Source organism: Pomacea canaliculata, linkage group LG10, assembly GCF_003073045.1.
Source record: "Pomacea canaliculata isolate SZHN2017 linkage group LG10, ASM307304v1, whole genome shotgun sequence".
Classification (NCBI taxonomy): domain Eukaryota; kingdom Metazoa; phylum Mollusca; class Gastropoda; order Architaenioglossa; family Ampullariidae; genus Pomacea; species Pomacea canaliculata.
Genome location: NC_037599.1, coordinates 12,995,691 through 13,022,127, shown reverse-complemented (window position 1 = coordinate 13,022,127; position 26,437 = coordinate 12,995,691). Strand labels below are relative to the sequence as shown.

Sequence of the window (26,437 nt, the reverse complement as noted above, 5' to 3'; positions counted from 1 at the left end):
TCCGCATGTTCCTACTTCACCGGTCACCAGTCTTGTCACTTCTTTCAAACCGCTTCCTAAAAGTATGATCTTATGGCTGTCATTGTAAAAGAGAAATCAAGTAGTCGCCGTGACCGAAAAAGTGTTGGCTAGATCCGTGAAGTGTAGGACTAGAGCTTGAAGATACTTTATGTGAAATAAGTTTGCACTTTGATTTTTATTAAATATAAAAATTTTGGCGGGGAGAGGGATGGTACTAAAAACATCTGGAAATTTGTTTCACACTTCCTCACGGGTTTCATTCACATCCCACCCTTTTCCTCCTTTACGAATCAAAGTACTTGGGGGCAGAACCATCTCGTCGACTAACGGTAGTATGAACTGCCTTTAGTGAACCGAGTGACAGAGAAATTTTAGTCTTTATTGTCGATTTATTTGAGCGGCGAGTGTGCCAGGGGCGGATAAACGCCTCGTGTTGCCGAGGAGTCGATCGTTCCAGCTTCGCAGAAGTCACAATGTCCTATGATCCAACCACAAAGATTTACTGCACATTATTAAAATTATTATTTAACATGTCATTAACGGATAAAAAGGTCTCAAAACACAGAATATATAAACCAATGAATACAAGACAAGATCACGACCTTCACCTTTGCCTGCGTTATGTCCCCTACCCTTGAGGTCAATGTCACTAGGGTTAAGCGCTGTCAACAGTTTGTAACATCAGGCGAATGCTCTGGTAGTGCTCGGGTGCAGACAGCTATTACAATTTTCTGTGCAATTTACTGCTGTTAAATATGAAAGAACTAAAAATTGAACGTGTGCCAACAACTCCTTTCGATGGACAGAAGCCTGGAACAAGCGGCCTGAGAAAGAAAGTGAAAATTTTCCAAAGTCCGGGTTACACCGAAAACTTTGTGCAGGCAACGCTAACAGGCGCTTTGGGTGACAAAGTGAAGGGCAGTACGCTTGTTGTCGGTGGTGATGGAAGATATTTTCTTCGAGATTCCATACAAATCATTGCCAGGATTGCTGCGGCAAATGGGGTAATTAAATGTACTCATATATCTTTAACTAAATTAAGATTATTTCGTTCACTTTCAAACGTGATTTGATTGATCAGATTTGATAAATAGTTTGGAAGAGATATCTGTTTTTCTACAAAACGTCTTATCAGCAATTGTAAGCCAATGATGCATGGCTTCCCTATAGATTTATAAAAGTACTTGCACATATGTGCACTGACCTACATCGCCTGTGGATTTTGCTGACACTGGTGTTACTGTTGGTAGGTGCAGCACAAATGTTTTAGCCGGAGTGTATTTGTTCACCATGGTCTGGCCTCCATTGCTGACACAGCATTAAAAAAAAAAAACTCAGCTATCGGGGTGTATTTGACTGAAGAGAATGTCAGATTATGATTGGAATGCTAATATTTTCTTTTAAATTCTAGATTGAATTTTACACTTCCTAGTCGCAACCAGGCCACATGTTGACAGAGTTATAATTTTATCATGTCTAAAAGTTTAGTGCAATCTTTTTATATCCTAGAATTTGTAAGCACATATTTATATAATAACTGACGAAAGCTTTCAGTACAAGAGTAATGTACTTGCACAAATTGTTATATCATTTATAATATATAAAAGATGTGTTTTAAAAATCAAACTAAATGCAAAACATGTTGCACTCTTAAGACCCCATTCAAAATCAAAATGAACAGTTTTAATAAAAACTCTGGTTCATCTGTTGAGAAACTGCCATGGTTGAACTATAGGGACTGACAATAGCCTATGCTTTATGCCTCCTATGCAAGCACATCTGTCAACCAAGGCTCAAAATGATAGATGTCAAAAATGCAAATGTTGTCTGTTGCAGACCTTAGTTTTAATTAATTCCTAACTAATCATACATTTTGTGCATCACACTAGTTGAAGTAAGTGTACTACCTCACACTCAGTTATGCACAATCAGCACAATGCATCAGAGTGTTAGGTGAAGTAAGAAAGAGGCTGTGGAAGAATTTAGAGGTTTCTGAGTTAAACCCAAGATTTTCATACCCAAGTGGTTGCCACATGTTGTTGGACAGAGAACACTTTCATTTGTTCCCTGGCACATTTCACCTTCCCATCTCTTATTGGCCCGTTGCCACTTCAAATCAGCTTGTGATGTAATTTGTTTCATGGTGGTTCTGCAGGCTGCTGGGGAGTCTAGTACAATTTACTCCTTTTTGAGTGTTCTCGCAGTCTCTGCATGTGCGTGTGTGTGTGAGTTTGATTGGGCAGGCGTGTGTTTCTTTTTGTGCCCTATGCATTGTTTGTTTTATTCCATTTACATTTTTTGTGGTATCCCTTTTATATAAGTAAAGTTTAGAGAGTATATTTGTGAATTTTTATTATTATCCATTATAAAATGCATCATCTGTGCTAAAAGGGAAATCCCTGATTTCACTCAACTAGGAGACGTAATAATGCTCAATTATTCTCATAGTACACATGACACTGAACAATGTTCCAGGTAAGCAAGTTGTTTATTGGCCAGGGTGGAATACTGTCTACACCTGCTGTTTCTTGCATCATCCGCAAATACAAGACCACTGGTGGCATCATTTGCACTGCCTCTCATAATCCTGGTGGACCAACTGAAGATTTTGGCATAAAATATAACATTGAAAATGGAGGTAAGATTGAACCTCTTTTCCAGCTTTTATGCAGTTTCTTTTAGGCCTGTATTTTTTTTAAAAGATTCAGAGATCAGTTTTTTGAATTACAAGAATTGATATTTTCATGTGATTTGATGCCCTTTAATAAGTATTTCATGGATATATATATATATGTGACTGATAACTGATGTTTGATAGGTAATTTACTTTTTGAAAATTTGAGTTTATATGTTAACTGTCTATGCAGTAGCGGGAAGATCAACATAGTTACCAGCCAATGAATGATAATGTTTATAGCTTATACTGTGCAGTCTTCTAGTTTACAAGTAAATTGAATGTCCTATGAATGTTGACAGGCCCAGCACCTGAGAATGTGACCAGTGCAATTTACAAAGTGACACAGACTATTAATGAATACTATTACTGCTCAAACTTGGATGTAGACTTAGATAATCTTGGAGAGCAGAGTTTCAAGGTACAGCCACTGTGAATTGCATATTTAAATCACATGATTTTGGAATACTTGTCATAGAGGAAAACCTTTTGTAAATGCATCATATTTTTATTTTCTGTAATGCTAAAGCAAACTGATAAATGTTAAAGTCAAGAATGAATAGTATTTAAAAATCATTGTTTTAGTGGACAAGGAAGAGTTAAGTTGCATCTACAACATCTGAAAATCTTTCAATGTTTAAGTATCTTTCTTTATTTTCAATGTTTATGTTAATCAGGTGGATGGACATGATTTCAGCATATACATAATAGACTCAGTACAAGATTATTTGGAACTTATGAAGGAAATTTTTGACTTTGAAGCCCTTAAAAGTGTGGTCCGTCCTGGTGGCCTTAAGATTCTCATCAACTGCTTGAATGGAGGTACGCTTTTAACAGGAGTTAGCAGAAAGAATGAGAATCTGCTGTTATGTCAAAATACTGCATTTAAAAATACTGCAGTTCATTTGTTCACTCATTTTTATTTTTTTTTAACTTCCCTTCCCCTATGCTGTCTGAAGCTGAGCATCCATTTTCCTCTTGTCTGATTGCACAGTTTCATTTCTGTCCAGTGACTGGTCCTTATGCCAAACGAATATTTGAGGTTGAATTAGGAGCACCACCATCCAGTGTAGTAAACTGTGTTCCTCTGAATGACTTTGGAGGTCATCATCCTGACCCTAATCTGACATACGCTAAGGACCTTGTGGATGCAATGGCTAAAGGAGAACACGGCTTTGGTGCAGCATTTGATGGAGATGGAGTGAGGGATTCAAGTTTAGATGGGCTCTATATCAGCTTGATTGTGTTATTCCCAAGGGAATGAAAAAAATAGAAGTATTTGGCTGGATTTACCTTGCCTAAGTTGCTGTTGCTGTTTTGTTTTTTTTTTTATAAAAGGGAAAAAATGTTAATCATTTTTTAATTCACTTCATTACTTCATTGATTGTTAGGTTCTATGTAGACAGACCTTTTAAATTTGCATTTTTGTTAGTATTGTCTACTTATCACAATGCAGTGTTACAGCTATATCAAAAGTGTTATTGTTTCTTGTTTTGCTTTTGTTTTAATTTTCTTGTCTTATGCATGTTTTATCTTTGATTGGAGCAAATGTGTAGTCAGACATAGGAAATGGTTGTTGATGAGATTTCAGTCCTGATGCTTGTGTTATTTTGGCAGGATCGCAACATGATTCTCGGCCAAGAGGCTTTCTTTGTGACCCCAAATGACTCACTGGCAGTGTTGGCAAACAACCTGGAGTGTATCCCATACTTTAAGCGCACTGGAGTTAAAGGTTTTGCACGAAGTATGCCAACAGCAGGTGCACTTGACAGAGTTGCCCGTGCAAAACACCAGAAATGCTTTGAGACTCCAACTGGATGGAAATTTTTTGGCAATTTGATGGATGCTGGCTGGATCTCTCTTTGTGGAGAGGAAAGTTTTGGGACTGGCTCAGACCATATTAGGTGAGACAATCCAAGCACCATATGTGTCTATGGTCGTGTTTTGATTATTTTTTAAAATTTATGTTCATGAGACCTTCAGTATGATTTCCTACCTAGAAATTCAAGAAACTGCTGGTTGACATTTTGCTGCCTGTACTTATTTATGTGCGATTGCCATGTATGCTATTTCCACTGTTTATCCAGATTCCAAATTGATCACCTGGGGGAAAATAAAAATCTAATGCATGCTTGTTTTATTGCATCCCCTGAGATACCTTAAGTGTAAATAGCATTAATTGCATCTCTGTGCTCTATGTTCTTTTATCTGTTGAGCTTCCAGTTTATTGTGAGAAGTCTTTCTGCAAAATGTATCATGTGTGAGCTGTCTGTGTAGCTGTAGGAGTTTTAAAATTTACCTGAGAGATATTTCTTTGCTGACATTTGTGCTTAGTTGTTGCAGAGTTTCAATAACATTTGACAATAACAAATCTGCAACAAATGGCATGTGTATGGCAGAGAAAAAGATGGAATCTGGGCAGCATTGGCATGGCTGTCAGTAATAAAGTACACCAATAAATCTGTACGACTAATCTTGATGGATCATTGGAGGCAGTATGGACGCAACTTTTTCACACGGTGAATGTATTTCTTGCATTCTTGGTGTTGTCATTCTTCTTTCTCTTGAGCCCTGATGGTTTCTACAGCTTATTTTCCCTACTTGAAGAAGAAAATTGTAGTTTTCTTATTTGTAAAAGCAATATTTATATTTTATTGAACTTAAGATGTTGTCTTAGTTACTGCTAAGAAAAGAGAGAGAGAGACCATTGATCTTCCCAAGTGTTAATATATTATGTTTTGGCTTGTTAACAGTTCTGTAAAGTCACACTTGTTGCTATAAATGAATAGTTTAATGTTTATATTTAATGCTTTAATTAGTGTAGCATTATATGCATTCTTTGTTTATTTATAAATGACATCATACATAACATAATTACATTTAACATGAGCAATTTAGATTTAACGAGTAATTTTGCGTGTGTCATAAAACCTATAGTTTTGTGATTACTAAAACAATTGTTATTTTAATTCCAGATACGATTATGAGAACTGTGAAACTGAGCCAGCAAACACAATGATGAATAAATTGCAAGAATTAGTGGATGATCCCTCAACTGTTGGCAAAAGCTTCACATCTGGCAGCAAAACCTACACCGTGAAAATCGCAGACAATTTTCGCTACTGTGACCCTGTTGATGGCAGCATCTCTGAGAATCAGGTGCTTGTTGTACTAATGAAAAATGTATTGTAAATTGCATTTGCGTGCAAACACACACAAATTTCTTGCATCTGTGTGATAATAGCATTTCTAAAGTGCCTTTTTCTACTAGCAGCAAGCTCGGTGCACTTTTACATAAACAATTGGCTTAATGATATCTTTGTCATACACGTGTACAACACCTCACACATGTATACACAAAAAGATAACTATACAAAAACAGGCACACGTACACACAGGAGTGGAAGGAACGAAAAGCTAGAAGAAAGAGCCATGAACTAAAAGTATCCCTGTAAAAGGTGGGTTTTAAGACCATATTAGAAAGCATCAAAGCATTCCAGACACTAAGGAGAAAGATAAAGAGCAGCAGCCAAACTTATCCTGTTGAATGCATGCCACATCTAGGAGGTCAGCATAAGCAGGTCAGAGAGACTAGTATGCTGATAGGTGTTAATGACATCCTGGGGCAAAGCCTAGGAGGTAATGGTAGCAGAGTGTGGCAATCTTGTAGTCTAGGCAGGCAGCCAGTGCAGTTCACAGAGGAGTGGTGTTGCATGATCTGATCTGCCCTTACCTTTGAGTGGCGGTCCAGTGGCGCCACGGTTAGTGCCTGTCACCAATACAGTGCAGTGAAGGTTGGTTGTTTTGGATTCAGCTCTGGTTTCAGACACGCTGTTCTTTCTATGCATGTGATATCTGTTTACAGGGCTGGCTGCCTTGCCGTGATATAGACTTTATTGCTGTCTCCATGTAAAACATCATTTCTTCCCCCACACACTTACCCTTACCTTTGTAAAGCAATGTTGGTAGCATGTTTCTGGGCTCCCTGAAGCTTTTCAAGCAGGCTATTGGAGGCTCAAAAAATGGAGATGGAATAGTCCAGCAAGAACAAGTTTTTTGATGGAAGAAACTATTAATTAGGGTCTGATATAGCTTATTCTGTTTAGCGCTAGAAAATTGACTGACATACTGTATTTGCATGGTTTTCTAATAAGAGGAGTATCTCAGTGGTTACAGGAATACTCACACTAGACCATATAAGAGTAGTGGAAGGTGTTGTAGCTTTCAGCTTATGGTTAGAGGTAGTTAGAAGAATCTTAATAAGAACCTGAAATTTTTCGTCCGTTCCTTCACTTATACTTGAGTTGGCAGCTACCTCTGATAGCCTTGAAGACAATATCCTTTTGCAGCAACTTAGTGTGAATTTTGCCCTCTCCAGCACTGTCGTGAAATAGCTCCAGTCTTACCAGAAATACTGCACTCAGTTTGTGATATTCAAAGCTTTGACAGCCACACCTGGCTGCAGGAATGTACAGGGTGCCATAAGGTTCTGTTCTCTAGCCAGTCTTGTTTGCCTTCTTTGTCCAGCCAATGTGAGTTCTTAGTATTCCTTGTGGTAGTAACAAGCCCCTGTAGCTCATAAATGGAGTCGGACACAAGTAGCAGTGTATTGCCAGAGTGTATGTGGTACTGGATACCAAGCTAGCAATAACAGGGCCCACTGAGTTATAAAGCTTATATTATTTATTGGCAGGAGGGTGATAGACACACAGGAATATGAAGGTTATCTAGCCCAGCAACACAAGTTCAAAAGTTTTGAAGTTGCTCTCAGGTTTTGAAAATGCAATATACTGTCTCAGTATTCATGCATGACTTTAAACTTTTTAATTATTTCTGTTTTATATCACCAGGGTATACGCATCATCTTCACTGATGACTCTAGAATCATATATCGTCTGAGTGGGACCGGCAGCAGTGGTGCAACTATTCGCGTGTATATAGAGGGCTATGAAAATGATTCTACAACATTTGGAAAAGATTCTCAGGTAAGTGATCATTATTAACATTCTAATGCAAGTTTCTCAAACTTTCACATCATCTGTTGTTGCTGTTTCATCTAAATTGCACAAATGTAGTCAAGTAGTAGTTGAAATGTAGGTGATATTTCTGTATTGTACCATCTGCGCTAGATAATAAGGGGAAGCAGATAACCAGCAATTATTTGAATTAGACCTACCTACATATATCACACGTGTGTGTGTGTGTGCATGAGCAGATACACATGCGTTGTAGATATTTTCACTATTTTAAATTCATCTTCTTTGTAGAGGGAATACAAATGAATGAGATAAAAAAAATATCTGCTTTTAATCTAACTACTAAGCATTGTTCTAGCTAGATACAAAATAGGCAGTGCTTCTCCTGATAGTATTTATGTGCAAAGAAAATGTTTACTTTGTTGGAAAAATTATTTAATTATAAAAATAATAGCGCACTTTTGTTGTGTAACTTCACAACCAAAGCAGATCACACTATCTGCACTAACCAACAATAATGAAGAAATGGCATTAAAATACTGGCTAACAATAACTATATTATAAAACACATTCAGCTACTAAGCCACAGGTTAAAGAGCACACAGGTAATGAAAGTTAAAGTGAGATGTAAAAATACTTATAGCATTATGTAAATTTTAGTGAACTTACTGAAAATACACAACTGTATAAAAAACTATTAAACTTTTACATTTAAAGAAATGTTAATACATCTTTTAAATAAATCAGGTAATTTATATTATGTCCAGATAGCACAGAATATCCAAAGGAAGCAATTGCATGTAAAGTTAATTCGAAATAAACTCCTATCATTATTAAAAGAAGAATGCTAGACACATTATTAAAGTTTTGCATTTTTTATTTCTGTTGAACAGGTTATATCAGGAGACAACCTTAAAACTGTTTAAAATTTGTTTGAAATGTATGCAAAAATTAATTTCCTAATTAAATTTACAGCTGATAGTCCTAGAAGTTTTAATTACAGTATAATAATAATGTAAGCAGAATCACACTCATATGTACTCAGCACTTGATACAAAAGCTATGTTAAGGTGTATATGAAGGAACAGAAGGATGAGAAATGATGAAGGACAAAAGACTGAAGACTCAGGGGTAACAGTAATGATGAAGGATTGGCTAAAAGTGATAATAAAATGATGTTGGCAGAACGGATTAATCAAGAAATATAAAAAGGGTAAGGGAGAGAAAGAAAAGGATAGTAATGAACAGGCATAACTCAAAGAATATGGTGAGGAATTTCTATTTCGTGAAGTATATTTTTGTATGTGGGACAGAGGCCTTTGTAGAAGTGGGTGCTAAAATAAAAATCATCGTTAGTTTTTTCCTTTTAGGTCATTTATTACAACTGGCTGTAACACTGCTTTCTGTCAAAGATTTTTTGGTTATTTCCAGGAGGTACTCAAGCCACTGATAGATATTGCCCTTCGCATTGCTCAGCTACAAAAGCTGACTGGCCGTAATGCTCCTACTGTCATTACGTAATCAAAACTCATGTTGCGTCTGCAGCAGGATGGTGATTCACACAAGTTGCAATGTCTGTTGACAAGTCTGTTGTCTGTTTGTTGATTGTTCTATGTGTTAGGTATGCAGCTTCATGTTGTCATTGGTTGTGTTTTGTTTTTGAAGGAGTTTTTATGTATGTGGCTGATAGAAGCAACAAAATTTGGGAATAGCATTTATTTTTCTTAGCATGAAATATCTTGTGCATGATGATGGAATTTAAATATGTTGTTATACATGTATGCAGATTTCATGTATTTACAGTTAGGTTGGGTTTTTTTTAATTTTTTTTTTTTTTTTTTGTGGTGTTTCTCTTCTTTTTTTTGAAAGTTTATGCATAATTCCAATTCCATCCCACGTATAGTTAGCAGAAACATGCATCAGAAACAAGTTAATGTTACAGTGATTTGTTCCTTTGGATTGTGACTGTTGCTGTAGCTGACAATTTACATACTGAGTAAGATTCATATATGATTGTCTTCGAGTTTTTCCTCTGCCTTGTGCTGAAAAAGTTTGGTAGATGTTGTGGGTGCATTTTGAGCAACTTTATGAGGCAATAGGATGTTAAATTTAGGTCTTTTGTCATGGGTACACTTGGAGTAATTTTATAAGGCAATAAGATGTTAAATTGGTGTCCTCTTTAATGAAAAGTTTGTTGTGGGTTAGTCAAAAAATATTATGCTTAAATTCTAAACTTGTGTTTGTTTGATGATTTTCCCCTGTGTGCATTCTTTGGTAATTTTCTTTAGTGGTGCAATTTTCTTAAAACTCTTGGGAAAAGAACAGTGTTGGTTCGGTGCAAAATAAAATTGGGAAAGTGCTTCAAAACTGGTAAAAATCGGTGCTCTGTCTTTAGCTGCAGCATTATATTTAATGAAGGTGTCAGTACACATGTGTGCACCATGCATGCAAGCTTGTGTGAAAGACAGAGGGAGTGAGAACGAGAAAGCAAGTTAATGTACATATGAATGTATGACGATATGTATGTATATGTGCACATGCATGTGCATTTTTTTTTTAAAATACTGGTATAAAAAGGCTGTGACTATGATGGGAAATTTTGACGTGGGTTTTTTAAAAAGTAGCTTTTGGCAGAACACATAGGCTTCAACAAATTGTTCTTTGGCTTAAATTGAAACACTTTCATACATAGTCTTTTTCATTTTAAGGTGACTATAATGCACCACCTACTGAAAAATGTAAAGTAATATGTCTTACATTAGTGGAGGTCTTACTTTTTTAATAGCTCAATGGTTCTGTCATCAGTAAACTTTGATTATGGCCTTTTGTGAACTCTCAGTTCTTTAGAGAATAATTCTGATCCGTTTTTCATTTAATATTTTGAGAATGTTAATGGCAATATTTGGGCAAGTAATAAACATAAAACAAATCTCGTCTGTTACTCTTTTTCCCAAAGAATATTTAGTTGTGTTGATACTGATAAATTATTAATTTCAGTTTTTTTTGGTTTTTTTTTTGCATGTGCAAAGTCAGAAGTATTTCAGATTTGAAATATAGATGAGAGGAAGAAGATAAGGATTAGGTAAGGAGCAGAAGTGTAAAAGAATGCATGTCTTACAGAACTGTTTACTGCAAGAAGGAAAGGACACGATGACTTGCATTCCTTGCCCTTCTTGTGTATCCAGTACTTTCTTCATTTTACAAGAACTGCTGAATTATGTTGAGCTGTTTGATGACTTTTGATGCTATCAACATGCAAAGAAAACTTAAAATCTCTTCCATAGTTCATAGTCCGGCAGTGAAATGACCTAGATAAAGCCATTAATGATGATACCATTGGAAAAAATCCTAGGAGCTTATTTTGATCTGTATTTCTACATTAAATAAGGTCACTTATTTGATTTAGCTGATGGATGATCATGAGGAATAAAAGAACCATGAAAAGTTAAGGGTATCTTCACATCACAAGGTGTAATGGCACGTCCAATTTCCTTGAAGCTCTTTGCATCTAGCACCAGCAAAAAGGAAGGCATGTCTGAAATTTCACTAAGAACGGGCGCCAGGACAACACCTGCACATACAAATTTTGGTCAAAAGCTGTTAAACATGCTTGTGTCCTAAAAAAGAGATTTGGCATATTTATCTAGTTAACAAAATTGAGTTTTATGCTGTAGTAACTGCAGCATTTAAACATTTTTATTATGCAGTATATTGGACTATAAATTTTGAGGATTAGAGATTATAACATAGTGTATTTAATTTAGTAATTCAGGATTTTTTTCACTGTAATTTTAGTGTTTACCCTCATCTTCATCTTCTGCATCTGGTTTGGCCACAAACACTGGCTCCCCAGGGAAAAAGCCAGGCTCCATCCAGTAAATTGCTCTCTTTTCAGCAAGGTCTACTTTCACTAACTGATATAACAAAGAAATGGAAGTAAGCATTTAACATGAATGCAGAAATTTTCAACATTCTATTATTATTTAACATTTGCTAAAAAAAAAAATGCAGTAAAGATATTACTTCTGTCCAATAGATACTCACAAGCTTGTTCACCTTGTTGGCAGACGCTCCATACACATATCGATATTTTGTTGCATTAAATTTCTTGTAATGAATTTGAGGCAGTTCAAGAACAATCCTCTCTGCAACACATAATGATGATTTTGAAAGAAATGTTTTGAAGCAGTTCTTTTGTTTTCTTAGGACATGGGGTTTATTTTAGGACATGGCACTTAAAGTAACCTAATCTTTAGAGCATTTCTTCTGATCTTTTAGGACACAGCACTTTAAGTAACAAGACCACTCAAAGCAGTTTCACATTATACAGAACTTTGTCATGATTTTGAGGTGATCAGTAGATTGGCAATGCCTTTTCTTAAATGTATGTTAGTTGTTCAGTATGATGCATAAAGAATGTGATTTAAATCTTTAAGACCCTATAATGTTGTTGACAAAGGTAGCAGGTATTGTAGTTTTTTTATGATGCCCTTATAATATCTTCATCTTTTGGCAATGTGATTCCATCAAAGGTTTCTTTTAACATTTTTTTCTCTTTTATTACATTTTTCATAGTTATTATGTCATGAAAGCAGATCATGATAGTAAACAAAAACTTCTGAAAACATGCAAGAACTTTAATTTCTTATATATTTCCTCTGGTTATACTTGAGCACATTTGTTTAGGCTTTTTTGACTTTTTGAGAAGACACAAGGAATGTGTCATGTATCTGTATGAAAAAAACCCAGACCTTCTGAGATGTAGTCTGGTGTGCAGTGAATGACACCTGGTGAGATCATGTGGGCAGTAGCTGTCGTGTATGGGAGAGAGACCAGGTTGTCTTCAGGGCCAGCCTGTTATATTACAGAGACTTTTTTTCAGGGTCTACTTGTGTTTCACAAATAAGCTGTCATCTAGAGATACTTCTCTGAAAGTTTGCTAAACATTAAGTTAAAATAGTCATGAATGCAGAACAGATAAACATTGCACTCATTTAAAGATAGCATTTTATTAAAAGGGCAACTATTTTCAAAATATTGTAAGTCACCAATGCAGGTGATTTGATAATTATGCTTTAAAAGGGAATCTCTATGCATATATATCTGCATGAATGCACCTCAACATTCCTGTACCATTTATGAAAACGTAACTATGGAAAGATGAACTGTTTATATATCTACCAGACAAACCAACAGAGAATACATTAGAAAAAGCATTTATTTCTTAAATCATACTGGAAATCCAAGGAGTGTTGTTAACCATGAGCGTTACTTACCCTTGGAATATGATGAAAAACAGTTATTACCAAGCATTGCTTAGGCTTGGAATTGATGTCAAAATGGGTAGCTCTGAGCATTGCTCCAGGTAACTTGATTTGACCCCACATGCATCAAGCCCAGATACTGCTAACAGTTAATTGTTTTTACATACAATTCTAAGCCGCAAGTATTGCTCATGGTTAACATCAAGGATGTTAAAGCCACGATGCATTCAACGTGTATACATGTGCACAGAGGCACACGCCAACTAGTCATCTAAAGAAGCCTGGGAAAGGTGCATAATGCTCATAAAGTGCCACTTACCTCTTCTACACAGACTGGCAGGACATACCGACGTAAAGTAGCAGAAGGAATAAGATTGCATGTGTGGTCTCTAATCTTCTTCAAATACAGATCCTCAACAAGATCAACATCATCATAGCAACACAGATCCACAACCAGCTGCCCGTCATGATCCTCAAAGCAGTTTACAAAGTGGAAGCAGAAGGTGCTGTCTGTTTCAAACCGTATGCTAAGCGGTCGCTTGTCAGAGCGCTGAATCACTCGGAAGACCATCTACCAGAAAAGAAAATTTGCTTGACTGAAAAAGTCACAGCCCTCAGAAAAATAACATTCTTATCTTTGGTGAAAGTAGAAAAACACAGAGAACAATAAAACAGGGATAAATGACTAGGTAATGACAGCAATTGAGATGGATGAAGAGGACTTGGATTGGGACTGACAACTATGTGTTATGCAGCATCACTATTGTTATTTTTATCACATATTTCAAGTGAAAAGCAAGAGAACTGCATGTATGCACATTACTTGGAAAGGTCTGTGTGTCTTAGTCTGATTGTGGCCTGCTTATCCTCCATGACAACCGTGCAACTTGCCTTTTCTCCCATCAGTTTTGTAAAACATGATGCTAGTCCTTCTCGTCTCCAGTTCATAGTCACAACCTTGAGGATATTCAAGGCCATGGGCTGCTCCAGCACAATGAAGTAGTTTTGTGACATGCCAAAACTGTGGCTGTAGCCGACATGCATGTTCCACTGGGAAGGGATGGTGACCAACAACTGAGCTTTCACAGACCCCTGAGTCTCTTGAGGCTCTGTGTGTTACAAACAGAACTAAAAAGGATCCTTTATTATGGCAGGGTTCTTTCCACACTTAATAAGTGGTTTTAAATAAAGAGCTTTACAGAATGCTGCACATTAAAAAACCTCAGTTTTTACTGGGCTGCATGTAAATAGCACTATGCTGCTGGTGCTGTTTTGGATTATTGTGTACTTAGATTTCTGCAAAGTGAATGAAGAATTAAAAAAAGAAAGAAAATCTTCTTCTTCTTCCCTTCCACACCTCTCCATAAAAATATAAATTTCTCAATTAAGTGAAGGTCTGCCATTAGCTAGAGCAGATTTGTTCATTTTCTGCACACCCCCCTCCCCAATTAAAAAAAAAACTATCTCTTTGATGTCAGAATGACAGAACAGTACAGTCTGCAAGGACTACTCTCAATTCCTTACAGTTAAACGTACATGCTTAAAATGTAATCTACTCGGTGGCTCGGGGTGGGGGTTAAACAGAAAACCAGAACTGTAGAGAATTCATACAAGTCACATCACTGACCGCAAGTTTGTGCCAGTTACCTGCTGTTAGTAATGTTCATCTCTATACCGATATCTTGCAGAGGACAACCAACCTGATTGTAATGTTGCTTGTGGAAATATCTCAAAAATGCTGTAGGCTGCAGAAGGGTTGATTGAGGTGCCCAGGTTATACATTTTCCCATCACGAGAAAAATGTGGATGAGCAGTTACCATATGCACAGGAACCAGTTTATGAAGCTCTACCTGAATTTGTACATGTACTTGTCATTTGTGAGTTAGCTATGTCACTGGTACTAGCATATCAGTAATTATTTTTGGTTGTTATGAACATAGCTACAAAACCACGAAATATAAAGCCTATGACACCAAGTTTTCCTGTTGTTGAGAAGAGAAAAAAAAATGAAACGATGCCCGTTATTTACTGTACTTTTTTTTCACTGACATTACACTTTTTTGGCAATTCCCAGACATGGCCATTGTCCCTCTTAAGACATTTGACCCCTGCTATCTGTTTCTGTCTATATATATACAGTTGCTTCAAGTCCCAAATACTAACATGATGAGATTAAAGATGCAATCTGTCACATGAAGCTTTCATCCACATGGTTTAGTTTCAACTTAGAGCCAATATTAACTACTGATCGTGACTTAGAGACAATTCACCAAATTGTACTGACGCAGTGAGATGAGTTGTCTAAAGTAGGGACATCAAATGCAAAACATCTTTATTAATCCCTTTCATGAAATTATTATATATCTGCCATGCTAATATGCAGATATCATGCGGTTTTGGCTTGGGGAATGCTAATAAATCTACCCCTTCTCTCTGTTGCATAAATTAATGCTTGTGAGCAGGGATACACCATTATTCTTCATGCAACAGATATAAGTCCGTTGTGAAAGATGACACTTTTAACACTAATAGTTTTATGCTGATGCTCACCTTGTTTTTCACAAGAAGAGTCTGAGGGTCCACTTCATTCATAACTGACATGTCAGTCATAGCAAATAGTTTATCACCATGCTGAACAATATTGATTGCTGTGTTGTCAGAGAGATCTTCTACGCTCAAAGGACTTAGAAAGGACACCACCCTGAAAATAATGATCCATATGTGCATGTGCATACAGTTATGACTATCCAGATTTCAAGCAAAACCAAACTGCTTTAGATGCAACAGCATTTATCAAAGTAAAGGGGGTCATTGAAAAGTAGACTGAATTCTCACTTGGACAAGAAAGATTTGCATGGATCAGGTGAGGCATAGGTAGCAAACTGTGATACCACCAGTCGGTTGGCCTTTCCTGAGCTTGTCCATGCCTCAGACTCCAGAACATGTGATTGATACTGCACTTCCCCGTCATGGATGATGTAACGATGAAGCACAGAAAAGCCATCTAAAAGGTGTTCCAGACATGTTTCTCCTATCTGATAGATTCCAGGGCCATTGCGGTACAGACTTCCATTCAACCATTTAGGTATTGTACCTGTGGAAGTAAGCCATGGCAAAAGCAAAACCACTGCAGCTTTACACAAACATAACCTCTATAGTCTTTGTTCCCCAATTATAAACCTGCCCATCTCCAAAACATTTGTCCACCCTTGATTGAAAACCAAGCAACAAACCTTATAATATAATATGATATATACACATTTAATTTATGTAATATATAACTCTACTGGTGCCAAGTAGGTATAACTAAGATGCAAAATAGATATGTGCATCATAAAGTTTTGTGTGTGTAATGTTACAGACATGCATGTTTTTATTTTTCTAGAATGTGATGACTCTTTATAGCAAGCTAGATGAAGAATCACCAACATGGATAAAATGAGCATAATACAAACTGCATGTCGCACGTCGAAAGTTGAAAGTATTTTAAATTGATGTTAGCTTTTGATCTTATAATACTATAGCTCGGTAATAACTATGTACAGTTGTTTACTTTTCGGTTTTAACCAGAATTTCCGACGCATTTGCATTTTTTGTTCTATGCAGTTGTCTAATCCTCATTTGTGATCGAAAGCTGGTTTCGCGAATCTTCCTTGAGGAATCAAAATGAGAAGTTTGACACGTATTTCAAGACTTTGCCTATGTTGTGATTATAAATGACTTAGAGAAATGCGCAGTCATACTCGCACAAGACCAAGGGAAGACCTGGTGGGTTGCTAATCCTGCTTAATGCAAATGCCGTAGCAAGGGAAGGAAGCTGACCTATTATCTGGGCGCTCACGGGCGTCTTAGTGTCGGCATCTGCTCCAAACATCATCCACTGAGGAAGCGGTGGCGATGACTGAGGAAGCGGTGGCGATGCCAGGCCCTGTTCCTCCGTCGAAGGCGCCCCGGCGCTCTCACTTGCCATGACCGGGATGTGGGGACGGCAGTGGACGTGCTGGGGACCTGATGCTGAGGACAGATGAGATTCTGACGACGGTGAACGGTTTGCAGGGATGACTTCCACAACGACCACAAGCAGTGACAAGTAGGGAGCATCAGCAATAGTACCTGAAGCCCATTAATCATAGGTTCCTCTGTAAACAGCAACGTTTAACTGCTGCTGGTGTGTATGTGTGTCTGTGTGTGAGAAGGGATGAAAGTATTTTGTAATGTTTTCTCATCACGCACACGTACGTCAGAGAGATAGAGGACACAAAAACAGCAGAACATTGTCAGGATGCTTACAAACCTGACAGTACACTTTTAAAAACAAAGGGAAATTATGGACAATTAATTAAGGATCTAGGCGAGAACTGAAACTATTGACTTAATTTTGAGAAAGAGGTCGATGCCTGACACTACGCATCCACATTCTCTTCGAAGCAACCCTAAACCTTTACAATCGACCCTAGCTCCACTAACAGCCCTCGTCGTCTCTCACCAGAAATTAGCATCGAGGTCATTGCTAACTGGGCAGGCGGTCGAACGATTGACCACGTTTAGCAAAATTAATGTTTTGTTACGGTTTTACAAAATCTTTGTCAAATGTTAGTTCATATTTGTTCCATTAATTGCGGCCTTTAAGGGTCTTTTTTAACTGGACACATTTGTTGTCGAGTATATGTGACCATATGTTTGACAAAGTAATATATGTGACCGTCGTGTAATAATTTGCCAGATGAAGTCACTTTGTATTCAGGGGTCCGATGCCCGCGGCAATATGTTCCTTTGTCGCCTGCAGTTAAAATAACTATACTCGCTTTGTAAAAAAACATAAACCAAAGGCGACTTTATAGGTTAAGCCAATAATTCCTGTTAGTTAAACATATGTTGAGATAAAACAGAGGGTTGTGAAAACATGAAACAATAAAAAATCGAATATTAAAGATATCATCTTTCATCCCTTGACTGGTTCTGAAGCTGATCACTAGATAAGTTGGCCCGCAGATGTGGATTGTAGAGGGACCTGACTAAGCGCAGCAACATGCGCCATCTGTGACGGTGGTGTGGTGTTGAGGTGTCGTGTGCTACGAGGATGGGCCGCGTTCACATTCGCCTATTTTAATAATTATTTGATTTACACAGAAGTAGTGTGAAAATTGCAAATTCTTAACGCCCTTATAATATTGTCTGTCATGTTAACCAGATCATGTTTATCATCTTACACTGTTTGTAGTTCCCTTCATCCATTGCTTATACTTTCTACTCTTGTACTTCATCTTTATGTTGTTCCTATACATACCTCACCGTTCACTGTCTGTTATCTTTCATTTATTATGTCTGGTCTGCACAGAGAGTACGATCTATCTTGGTCGTGATGCTACTTTCTCAATTACTTCTTCTTTGGGGCTGCTCCCCCATCTTTAGCGGTCCGGTGGCGCAACGGTTAGCGCCTGTCACCAATACAGTGAAGGTTGGCTGCCCTGAGTTCATTTCTCGTCTCGGGCATGCTGTTCTTTCTTTGCACGTGGCATCTGTTTACAGGGCTGGCTGCTTGCCGTAATATAGCCTTAGTTGCTGGCACGGCGTAAAACACCAATTCCCCCCCCCCATCTTCTTTCCCCTCTCCTCCCACTGATTGGTACTTCACTAAAGGTAGTATTATATAATATTGTATATAGTTGACAATATGTCCAGTTAAGACAACCCTTTAGGAATAGCAAAGCTGGCTAGATAACCTCATAACTTCCACGACTGAGAAATGAGTGTGTCGTGTAGTCGAGGGAAACAGCTGTTAGCCGGGTGTCTAATAATGGTGGAGGTAAGGGTGGAGATGGATATCATTTATTGCGTTCAGTCAACAAATCGACCTGATGACAATTAGGTCCAAGTGGTCACACAGATCCTCGTACATTCATACTTGCCAGAGACGATCAGCTTGAGCGCAACATCAGGTCGTGTGATATAGAAACGGGTCGAAGACTGGGGAAATTTTGTCAGTTCAAATTAAAGGCAACAAATGTTGAAAGGAGAAGGAGAAGAAAGAGACACTGCGCTTAATCGTGCTTTTAATCAACACTGAAACAGCGTTTAATTGTGGAAAAAAATGTCCACGCGCGACCAACCAATTGATATTGCAGGGGTGGAACATCATACAATATTATTTTTTTCACATAGATTTTTCTAGACTTTTCAAACTGGCAATAATCGTCAAGAATATAATAATGGAAATCACATTCGCAGTAAAGGCAAGGCAGTATGTTTGAAAGGATAAAGTTTAAAAAGCTATAAAAACATGAGATTTCTAGTTAGTTATCGCATCTCTATCTTCCCTCTTATCTCCATGACGCTTTTATTCTGTTTGTAAATCCGTAATGCCGCCATCATCAAAGTACTATCTTAACGTGATTGTCTTTTTTTTCATTTCTGTATTTTTACACGAAGGAGTGTTTATAATTTTAAACTATAAAAGCTTTATGTGCAGTTAAATGAACAATAAATATGGACGTTTCCACATTAACATTGCTAGACGTGATGTGATTTGACGGATGAGCAAAGAAATAACACAAAGAAGAAAATATCATGAATCTGATTGCACCTGCTATAACTGACCGACCAGCGTACAGTGGACATCAGGTGATAGTATGGTCGGCGATTTCAGATACGATCGACTAATTAATATCATCAAAAGAAAATGTTAAGTGTTTTTGAAACAAACTCGCTTAACGTCGCTAATAAACCTGCACAATGTTTTTGTTGCCAGGCTGTGACATATTGGAAGCATAAGGCAGTTATCAGTGCTTGATATTCATAATACACAGTAAATTTGTAAATAACCCAAAAGGCTCTTAAAATGATGGTTTAAAACTACATTTCAGACAGCGAGTGGCGCGCACACACGACATACAAACAACAGAGAGAGAGAGAGCTTACCTAGACTGTAAAAGCAGAGAAATGTGTTGTGGTTAACCAGCTTTTTGTCCGCACACTGTCTCACCACTGCGTCTCATTGTAAGAAATGTTGCCAGCTGTTGTACGTGCGGGCGAAGGTTGCTGGTAAATACGTTCTCTAGCGTATATCAGTATTAATAATCGATTTCATTAGCATCATTGTGCTAGCTTTCTGATTGGTCGAGTTTTGTCCTCATGTACATGATACATGATAGTCCGAGTAAGAGAAACAGGAAGACTGTGGGAGACAGCTTGGTTGGGATGGTCTACCAACAACTGCGAACTCTCTCGTCTTGCTCTCAAACATTAAAGCCTGAAGTGACTCGATCGTACGTTGTTTCAACGTTGAGATTGCTGTATCACGTAACTTGATCATGCCAGCAGTCCAGTACAATTAAAAGACAAATTCTTGCAGGTCAGCAGACTGTTCTTTTCTATTACATGGTGATTTACAAGCTGGTCAGAAAGACATACCAGAAATTAGATAAGTTAATTGTGTGTGTGTGAAAGATCTGCTTTCAAAACTTTAATTTTGGGGTAAAGGGTGTCCATTTTGTCTACTAGCTATATTATCACTATATGGTGCTACTGCTAATGACGGCAACACTCCCACCAGCACAAGTGCTGCAATTGATTAAGTACCCCGGATTATCGCTTTTTAGTTTTGCCAGGTGAAAGTGAGGTGATTTGCACTGAGTATCCTCACTGACATAACCGACAGTGCACGTGCACGTTGGAGCACATGTGGGAGATCGATCAAGCGTCAGCCAGGCGTTATTAATGTACATACAATGTGGAATCTATACATATACACATTCAGATACAACTTTTCTTTTCATTGCCTTTGCCGAACGAGGATCTATGTAGGAGTAATTATAAAGAGAAACGCAAATAAATTTCAAAGATGACTTTAGAGTTGATGATTATGAAGAGTTATTCCAAACTTATTCTGAAATTCCATAAGAAAATATAAACGAATTCAATTCAACAATTAAACGTGTGTTTCTGAACTTCCTTTGAAAACATTTTAGTTAATAAAATCAAAGAACGTCAATCTTGATCGACTTCTGAAGACATGCAACTATACCTTTCTCAAACACAGGTGTTCGTCGTCTGCGGTGAAAGAACAAAGATACATATGTACATATGGTAATAAATCATATGATATCAAACGTATATATACTCTGATCATATTGATATAATTATGATTACATATACATGTACTTCGATTATATCACTAATTTTTGTTACTGGACTGCTGGCAGACGATTTTTTTTTTTTTTTTTTTTTGTTCCAGTTAACTGCTAAAACGAGGCATGAGACTACAAAGCTTCCGGGTTAGTCACATTCTTTGTTTAGGCTCGCCGAGACTAGCAACTGAGAACTTCGCAAGAGGCTAAGCCTTGGTCTTGGCCGACAGACAGCAGTCCACCTATTCACACGTCTGTGGTTATATTGAGCGTTGACACACACATTAGCAAGTTATCTCCCTTAGCAAGATGGCGGCATACGCGAATCGCTGACGCCGCAGTCGAGTACGAACCAAGTTTAAAGAATATAATCGATCAAACATCTCTAAAATGGGTCTTTGTTGGCGGAAAAGGTGGGGTCGGAAAAACTACAACAAGGTATAGCATACACTTTATACTTCTAATTAGTAGTGGCGCATTAGCTTGAACACCGACGATTGACAAGTAATAAGCAGACGTGCGTTGTTCATAGATCCTAGAACATTCTCCTCTCGTCCTTTATTAGTCATTCACACACGCAATTTTTCCAGAATTTGGAAATAAATGATTGCGCACAAAATATGCTGTATTATCCATATCTATGAAATATATCTCCAACCGTCTGACAATCGTCTCCTCTGTGTGTGAGAGAGAGACATGACTTACATATGTGTGTGTATGGTTCTGTTTTCAACCATTGCTTTAATATAAGAGAGAGTGTGTGTGTTTTCCTTGTAATAATATGTATGTATTTCATGTTATAGCTTAGAAAATAAAAGATCTTATTAATGAGGCATGTCAAACATGCAGCCCATGGGCAAGCACACCTGCAGCCCACACAAAGTACACTGTACACCTGTGCAGCCCTCATGACAATACAAATGTGACCCATGTAGCTATCAGGGGACCCTCGGTTTGAGGTGCCTGTTATAAAGCTTTCTTTGAAAAAAATTCTTACTGCAGTTTGTTTATTATAGATACACCTACATGCAAAACTGATCAAGCAAAATGATAAAAGATTGTCTTTTAAAAAACTCTTATTATTTTATCAGTTGCAGTTTAGCAGTTCAACTTGCTAGTGTTCGAGAGACTGTACTCATCATTTCAACTGATCCAGCACACAATATATCAGACGCATTTAGTCAGAAGTTTTCCAAAGTACCAACACTCGTCAAAGGGTTCACAAACCTGTATGCAATGGTAATGTGGCTACTCAGTTGCTTACTCTATCACCATACCTCAGTCAGTTTTATGATTTGACAGAATTTTAGTTCGTGTTATACTTAGCTATTTTTGTATACTTATTACCCCACAGATTCAAAATAAGTTATCACAAGCTTTTACATTGATGTAGTTAAGCAGAGATTAAAAATAAAATAGCAGTTTTTGTGAAAAATTGTCATTGCAAGTTGTAATGTCTTTGAGATGAACCCATACCATAATCTTTTTCATGTAGCCAGAAAGTCTTTGTAGGACCCCATTATTTGCTTAATTTTTTTTCATTTGTGATTTGGCTTTTTTATGAAGTGCAATGTTCCTGTAGCATTTCATTTCTGTCCCTTGTGTTGTCCTTAACATGCACACATACATACAAACATAGCAACATACTGTTTATACAATTGTAGTATTCCTGATCAAGATTAATGACTGTTGTTTGTAGGATTATTATTCTTTTTAGACCCATTTTGCCAGCACCATATGGTTACTGCTTAGAGAGATAAGCAAAGCACAGTCTGGATGCATGTTAGCTGTGCCACAGCTCTTTAAAATTGTAAACACACCGAAGTATTCCAATGTGTTTTCTGGCTGTGATTATTTTGACAGGAAATTGATCCTAACCTGGGCTTTTCTGAACTTCCTGATGAATATTTTGAACAAGGTGAGGTTAACATTTTCTACTAGACTCTTCTTGACTTTATGAAGAAGGACTTCTCTTCTTCAGTTTATCTTTCTTTTCGTAGTTTTAATTTTTGTGGATGATAGTTGGAGGATAATTAATGAAATGTATTTGTTGGGAATAACAATTAAAGGTATGTCAAAGTGTAAAACGCCTAATAAATTGAAATAGATTAAGAGAATAAATTAAAGGAGTCTTGTCTGTTCAGAGGCATATATCGATTTCTTTACCAAATTTTTTAACATTCTGCTTTAACATCAAAGAAAAAAGAATTTAGTTTGTATAGTTATGATAATGAATTATGTGTATACTAAATCATAACAATCAGTTGCTGTTGTATCTGTTAAATATTTCATGTACCAACACTACTACTTATTTTGTTTACAGTAAAATAGTCTTTCTGTAATGACAATTATGTGCATATGTGTATATGTGTATGTGTATTTCAATATTTTTTCAGTACATTTTCTGTGTAGTCTTCAATCTGCTACAATTTTGATCAAAAGCTATTTTTTTTTTTAATCAGCTGACATGATGAGTGTTGGCCGTAACATTGCTCAAGAACTGCTTGGGTCCTTTCCTGGTATAGATGAAGCCATGAGTTTTGCAGAAGTCATGAAGTAAGTAGTTGTGTTAGTGAGGGCATGAAATGAGTGAGAAAGAATGTATATGTCTGTGCATGCATGCATGTGTGTGCGCGCAGAGGAGGATGCTTTGCATATCTTACAATTTTCATTAATCCTGCAAGATAAAAAGAATTAATTATCTTCTTTTTGAAAGTGAAAATGTTTCATTTTTGCATTCATCTTTGTATTGATTCTTGTGTTTAGAATTTTGTCGATGTTTTGTAAACCCTTGCTATGCTGGTGAAGGTTAGACCATAATTGATATGTGACATTTTGCAGGTTGGTACGAAATATGAACTTTTCTGTGGTGATTTTTGATACTGCTCCGACAGGACATACCCTTCGCTTGTTATCTTTTCCAAGCATCATTGAAAAAGGACTTGGAAAACTATTGAGGCTGAAAAATCAGATCAGTCCTTTTATTTCTCAGGTATGTGCATTGTCATCGTATAGAAAGGAATTAAAGGGTATGCTTGGGTTAACATTATCTTCCCATCATTTCATCCATTAAAAAAAAAATACTGTTCCTGAGTGTCTTCTAACTTACAATTAAGCTTTGCAGCATGGTGGAACTGGGACTAACAGATGCCTTTCATTGGCAAGATATTGAAACAGAGTTTGCAATGAACAGTTGGTTCTTGGTAACAATAAACATGACTTGCAAACAAATCCAACACCTTTTGAATGTAAATAATAATAGTGTGAGTTTTTAAAATGCAATATCCCAGCCAAGACCAGGCTTTCCACACTTTACGAACACAAAAGCACAAGACACAAAATTCCTGTTACTCTGTAAAGTTAATGGAAATACCAGGTCACTCTTCTGATGACATTCATAGACCAAGATGTCAAAGAGAGATCGACAGTCAATGAAGAGGAGCAGAATAGGTCATTAATCAAACATGTAGATCAGATCTTCAGAAGATTATCCAGATGATCACAATGTTGCAGTACAATTGCAGTATAAAGTTGAAAAGCATGGCTGTATGGGACTGATGTAGTCTGTCCCAGAGGTGACTTGCAAAAATGAAGAAACTATGATGGCCATTAGCCGGAGAGGATTAATTGCATTTAGAGAGTTGATATTAGCAGAGGAATAAATAAAATGCCACAGGCAAGTAAACAATCGAGCACAATGCCAAAGACTTCATCAAAAAGTCCAGATCGGTGTAGGCACTACAAACACAATAAATCCAAGAAGAAAACAGAAATACGGAGAGCTACCCTGTTAGGTGAAGGGACACCACTCTCCTATAATAATAATGATAACCTTATTCAACACTGTACCCACTTTCTTTCCAGTTGGCAGGTATGGTGGGAATTCAGGATCTGAACTCGGATCAGATGTCCTCCAAATTTGAAGAAATGCTCAGCACTATCCGCCAAGTTAATGAACAGTTCAAGAATGCTGTAAGTGCTGTAACTAAAATTTATAACCCTTCATTAATATTTGTGTGGCTTTGACTAATGATAGTCTTAACAGGCTTTTTTTTATTTCTTTACAAATACATTTTTTCTGAGGAATGGCATCCCTGATAAATATTTGTCACAGTGAGCGGGTCGTAATGATGTATTTTTTTTTCCAGGATCAAACAACATTTGTGTGTGTTTGCATTGCGGAGTTCTTGTCCTTGTATGAGACGGAACGACTGGTGCAGGAGCTGAACCAGTATGGTATAGACACGCACAACATCGTTGTTAACCAGCTTAACTTTTCACGCAAAGGAGAGAAGCCATGTGCCTTATGTGCTGCTAGACAAAAGCTACAGCGCAAGTACCTTGACCAGGTAGTAATGCCAACAAACTTAAACCTTCATCATCATCATCATCATATATGTTGTCGTTGCATTTGTCATCATTGTTGACATCTTTATCACTAAGCTGCACCATCATTATCACCATCAGCTTAAGTCCCAAAACATACAGGATTTTTTGCTAGTCTGTTTGCATCATCCAGTCATAGTCATAGCGAGAAAAGGGATTAACTGTTACGGACAGGAAGGGTGTATCATCTGTTTGTTTTGCTTCAGATCGACGACTTATATGAGGATTTCCATGTAACAAAGCTGCCATTATTGGAAGAGGAAGTGCGAGGGGTGGAAAAGATTCAGGAGTTCTCCCAACACCTCTTGAAACCTTACAAACCTGATTAACAAGACCTCAACTGAAGACATGGGTCATCTGAGAGCTGGGAGTAATCACGCCACTGACCAATGACAGTCATTCTATGTCATTAATATATATCAAAATGGCTTTTCATCCACTTAAAACCCCAAAGGAAAATGAAATTATCTGTGAAACTATTACTCGTGCAATGTTCAGAACCAATACACATCCAACTGTCAGTGTGGTGTTGGACAAAGAAGTGCAAGATCGGAGGGTTTTTTTTTAAATTTTTTTTTGTTGAAATGTTTGTAAATAAAATCCTAATATAAAAATTGTAAGGACGTTGATAAAGGCATTTTGGCATGTTTTACTAATCATTCATGAAAAGATTAAAATATGTGATTTTTTTTAAAGAAAAATAATGCTTGTACATTGTCTTATGAAACTTGACCAGGCAAAAGCACTTTGCAGTACAGGTTTGTGAAACTTCAAAATTACTTTAAATAATTAAAAACATTGTGGATCATCTTTGCTTTAATGTATATATTTGAAAATTTTGGAATGAGATTACATTAATTTGATGGTGAGAATGAGAATAGTTCTACTTTTCCATGATTTATCGCTATAGTCATCAGAGTAAGTCATTTATCACCATTCTGTTCCAAATCTCAAGTACTAGTATTGTAGCTGCAATGCTGCTCTGTACC

General features: G+C 37.1%; 3 protein-coding genes across 4 annotated transcripts; 2 read left to right on the top strand and 1 right to left on the bottom strand.

The window, feature by feature from the left end:
* Positions 1 to 653: 653 nt before the first annotated feature.
* Positions 654 to 10,600, top strand: LOC112574254 (phosphoglucomutase-1-like). The gene is made up of 10 exons (XM_025255191.1): positions 654 to 1,025; positions 2,497 to 2,659; positions 2,998 to 3,116; positions 3,373 to 3,517; positions 3,706 to 3,896; positions 4,313 to 4,599; positions 5,095 to 5,214; positions 5,671 to 5,854; positions 7,546 to 7,680; positions 9,103 to 10,600. Exons 1-10 carry the CDS (start codon positions 777 to 779, stop codon positions 9,190 to 9,192), a joined length of 1,683 nt encoding a protein of 560 aa, XP_025110976.1. The 5' UTR covers positions 654 to 776; the 3' UTR covers positions 9,193 to 10,600.
* Positions 10,601 to 10,689: 89 nt separating this feature from the next.
* Positions 10,690 to 20,003, bottom strand: LOC112574255 (beta,beta-carotene 15,15'-dioxygenase-like). Of its 2 annotated transcripts, none has more exons than XM_025255192.1 (11): positions 19,855 to 20,003; positions 16,759 to 17,049; positions 15,772 to 16,030; positions 15,487 to 15,637; positions 14,636 to 14,786; positions 13,827 to 14,044; positions 13,255 to 13,506; positions 12,423 to 12,525; positions 11,716 to 11,816; positions 11,474 to 11,585; positions 10,690 to 11,242 (listed from the first exon to the last, which is right to left on the bottom strand). In XM_025255192.1, the coding sequence occupies exons 2-11, from the start codon at positions 16,904 to 16,906 to the stop codon at positions 11,061 to 11,063; spliced, it is 1,677 nt and encodes a 558-aa protein (XP_025110977.1). In that variant the 5' UTR covers positions 16,907 to 17,049; positions 19,855 to 20,003; the 3' UTR covers positions 10,690 to 11,060. The 2 variants fall into 2 exon arrangements, with proteins under 2 accessions (XP_025110977.1, XP_025110980.1); XM_025255195.1 differs by having other exon boundaries at positions 16,759 to 16,950; positions 19,855 to 19,996.
* On the top strand, positions 19,296 to 26,258 carry LOC112573730 (ATPase ASNA1 homolog). Its single transcript, XM_025254312.1, has 9 exons — positions 19,296 to 19,312; positions 21,255 to 21,500; positions 22,154 to 22,301; positions 22,926 to 22,980; positions 23,525 to 23,618; positions 23,904 to 24,054; positions 24,927 to 25,034; positions 25,211 to 25,411; positions 25,655 to 26,258. Exons 1-9 carry the CDS (start codon positions 19,296 to 19,298, stop codon positions 25,775 to 25,777), a joined length of 1,143 nt encoding a protein of 380 aa, XP_025110097.1. The 3' UTR covers positions 25,778 to 26,258.
* The last annotated feature ends 179 nt before the right edge of the window (positions 26,259 to 26,437 follow it).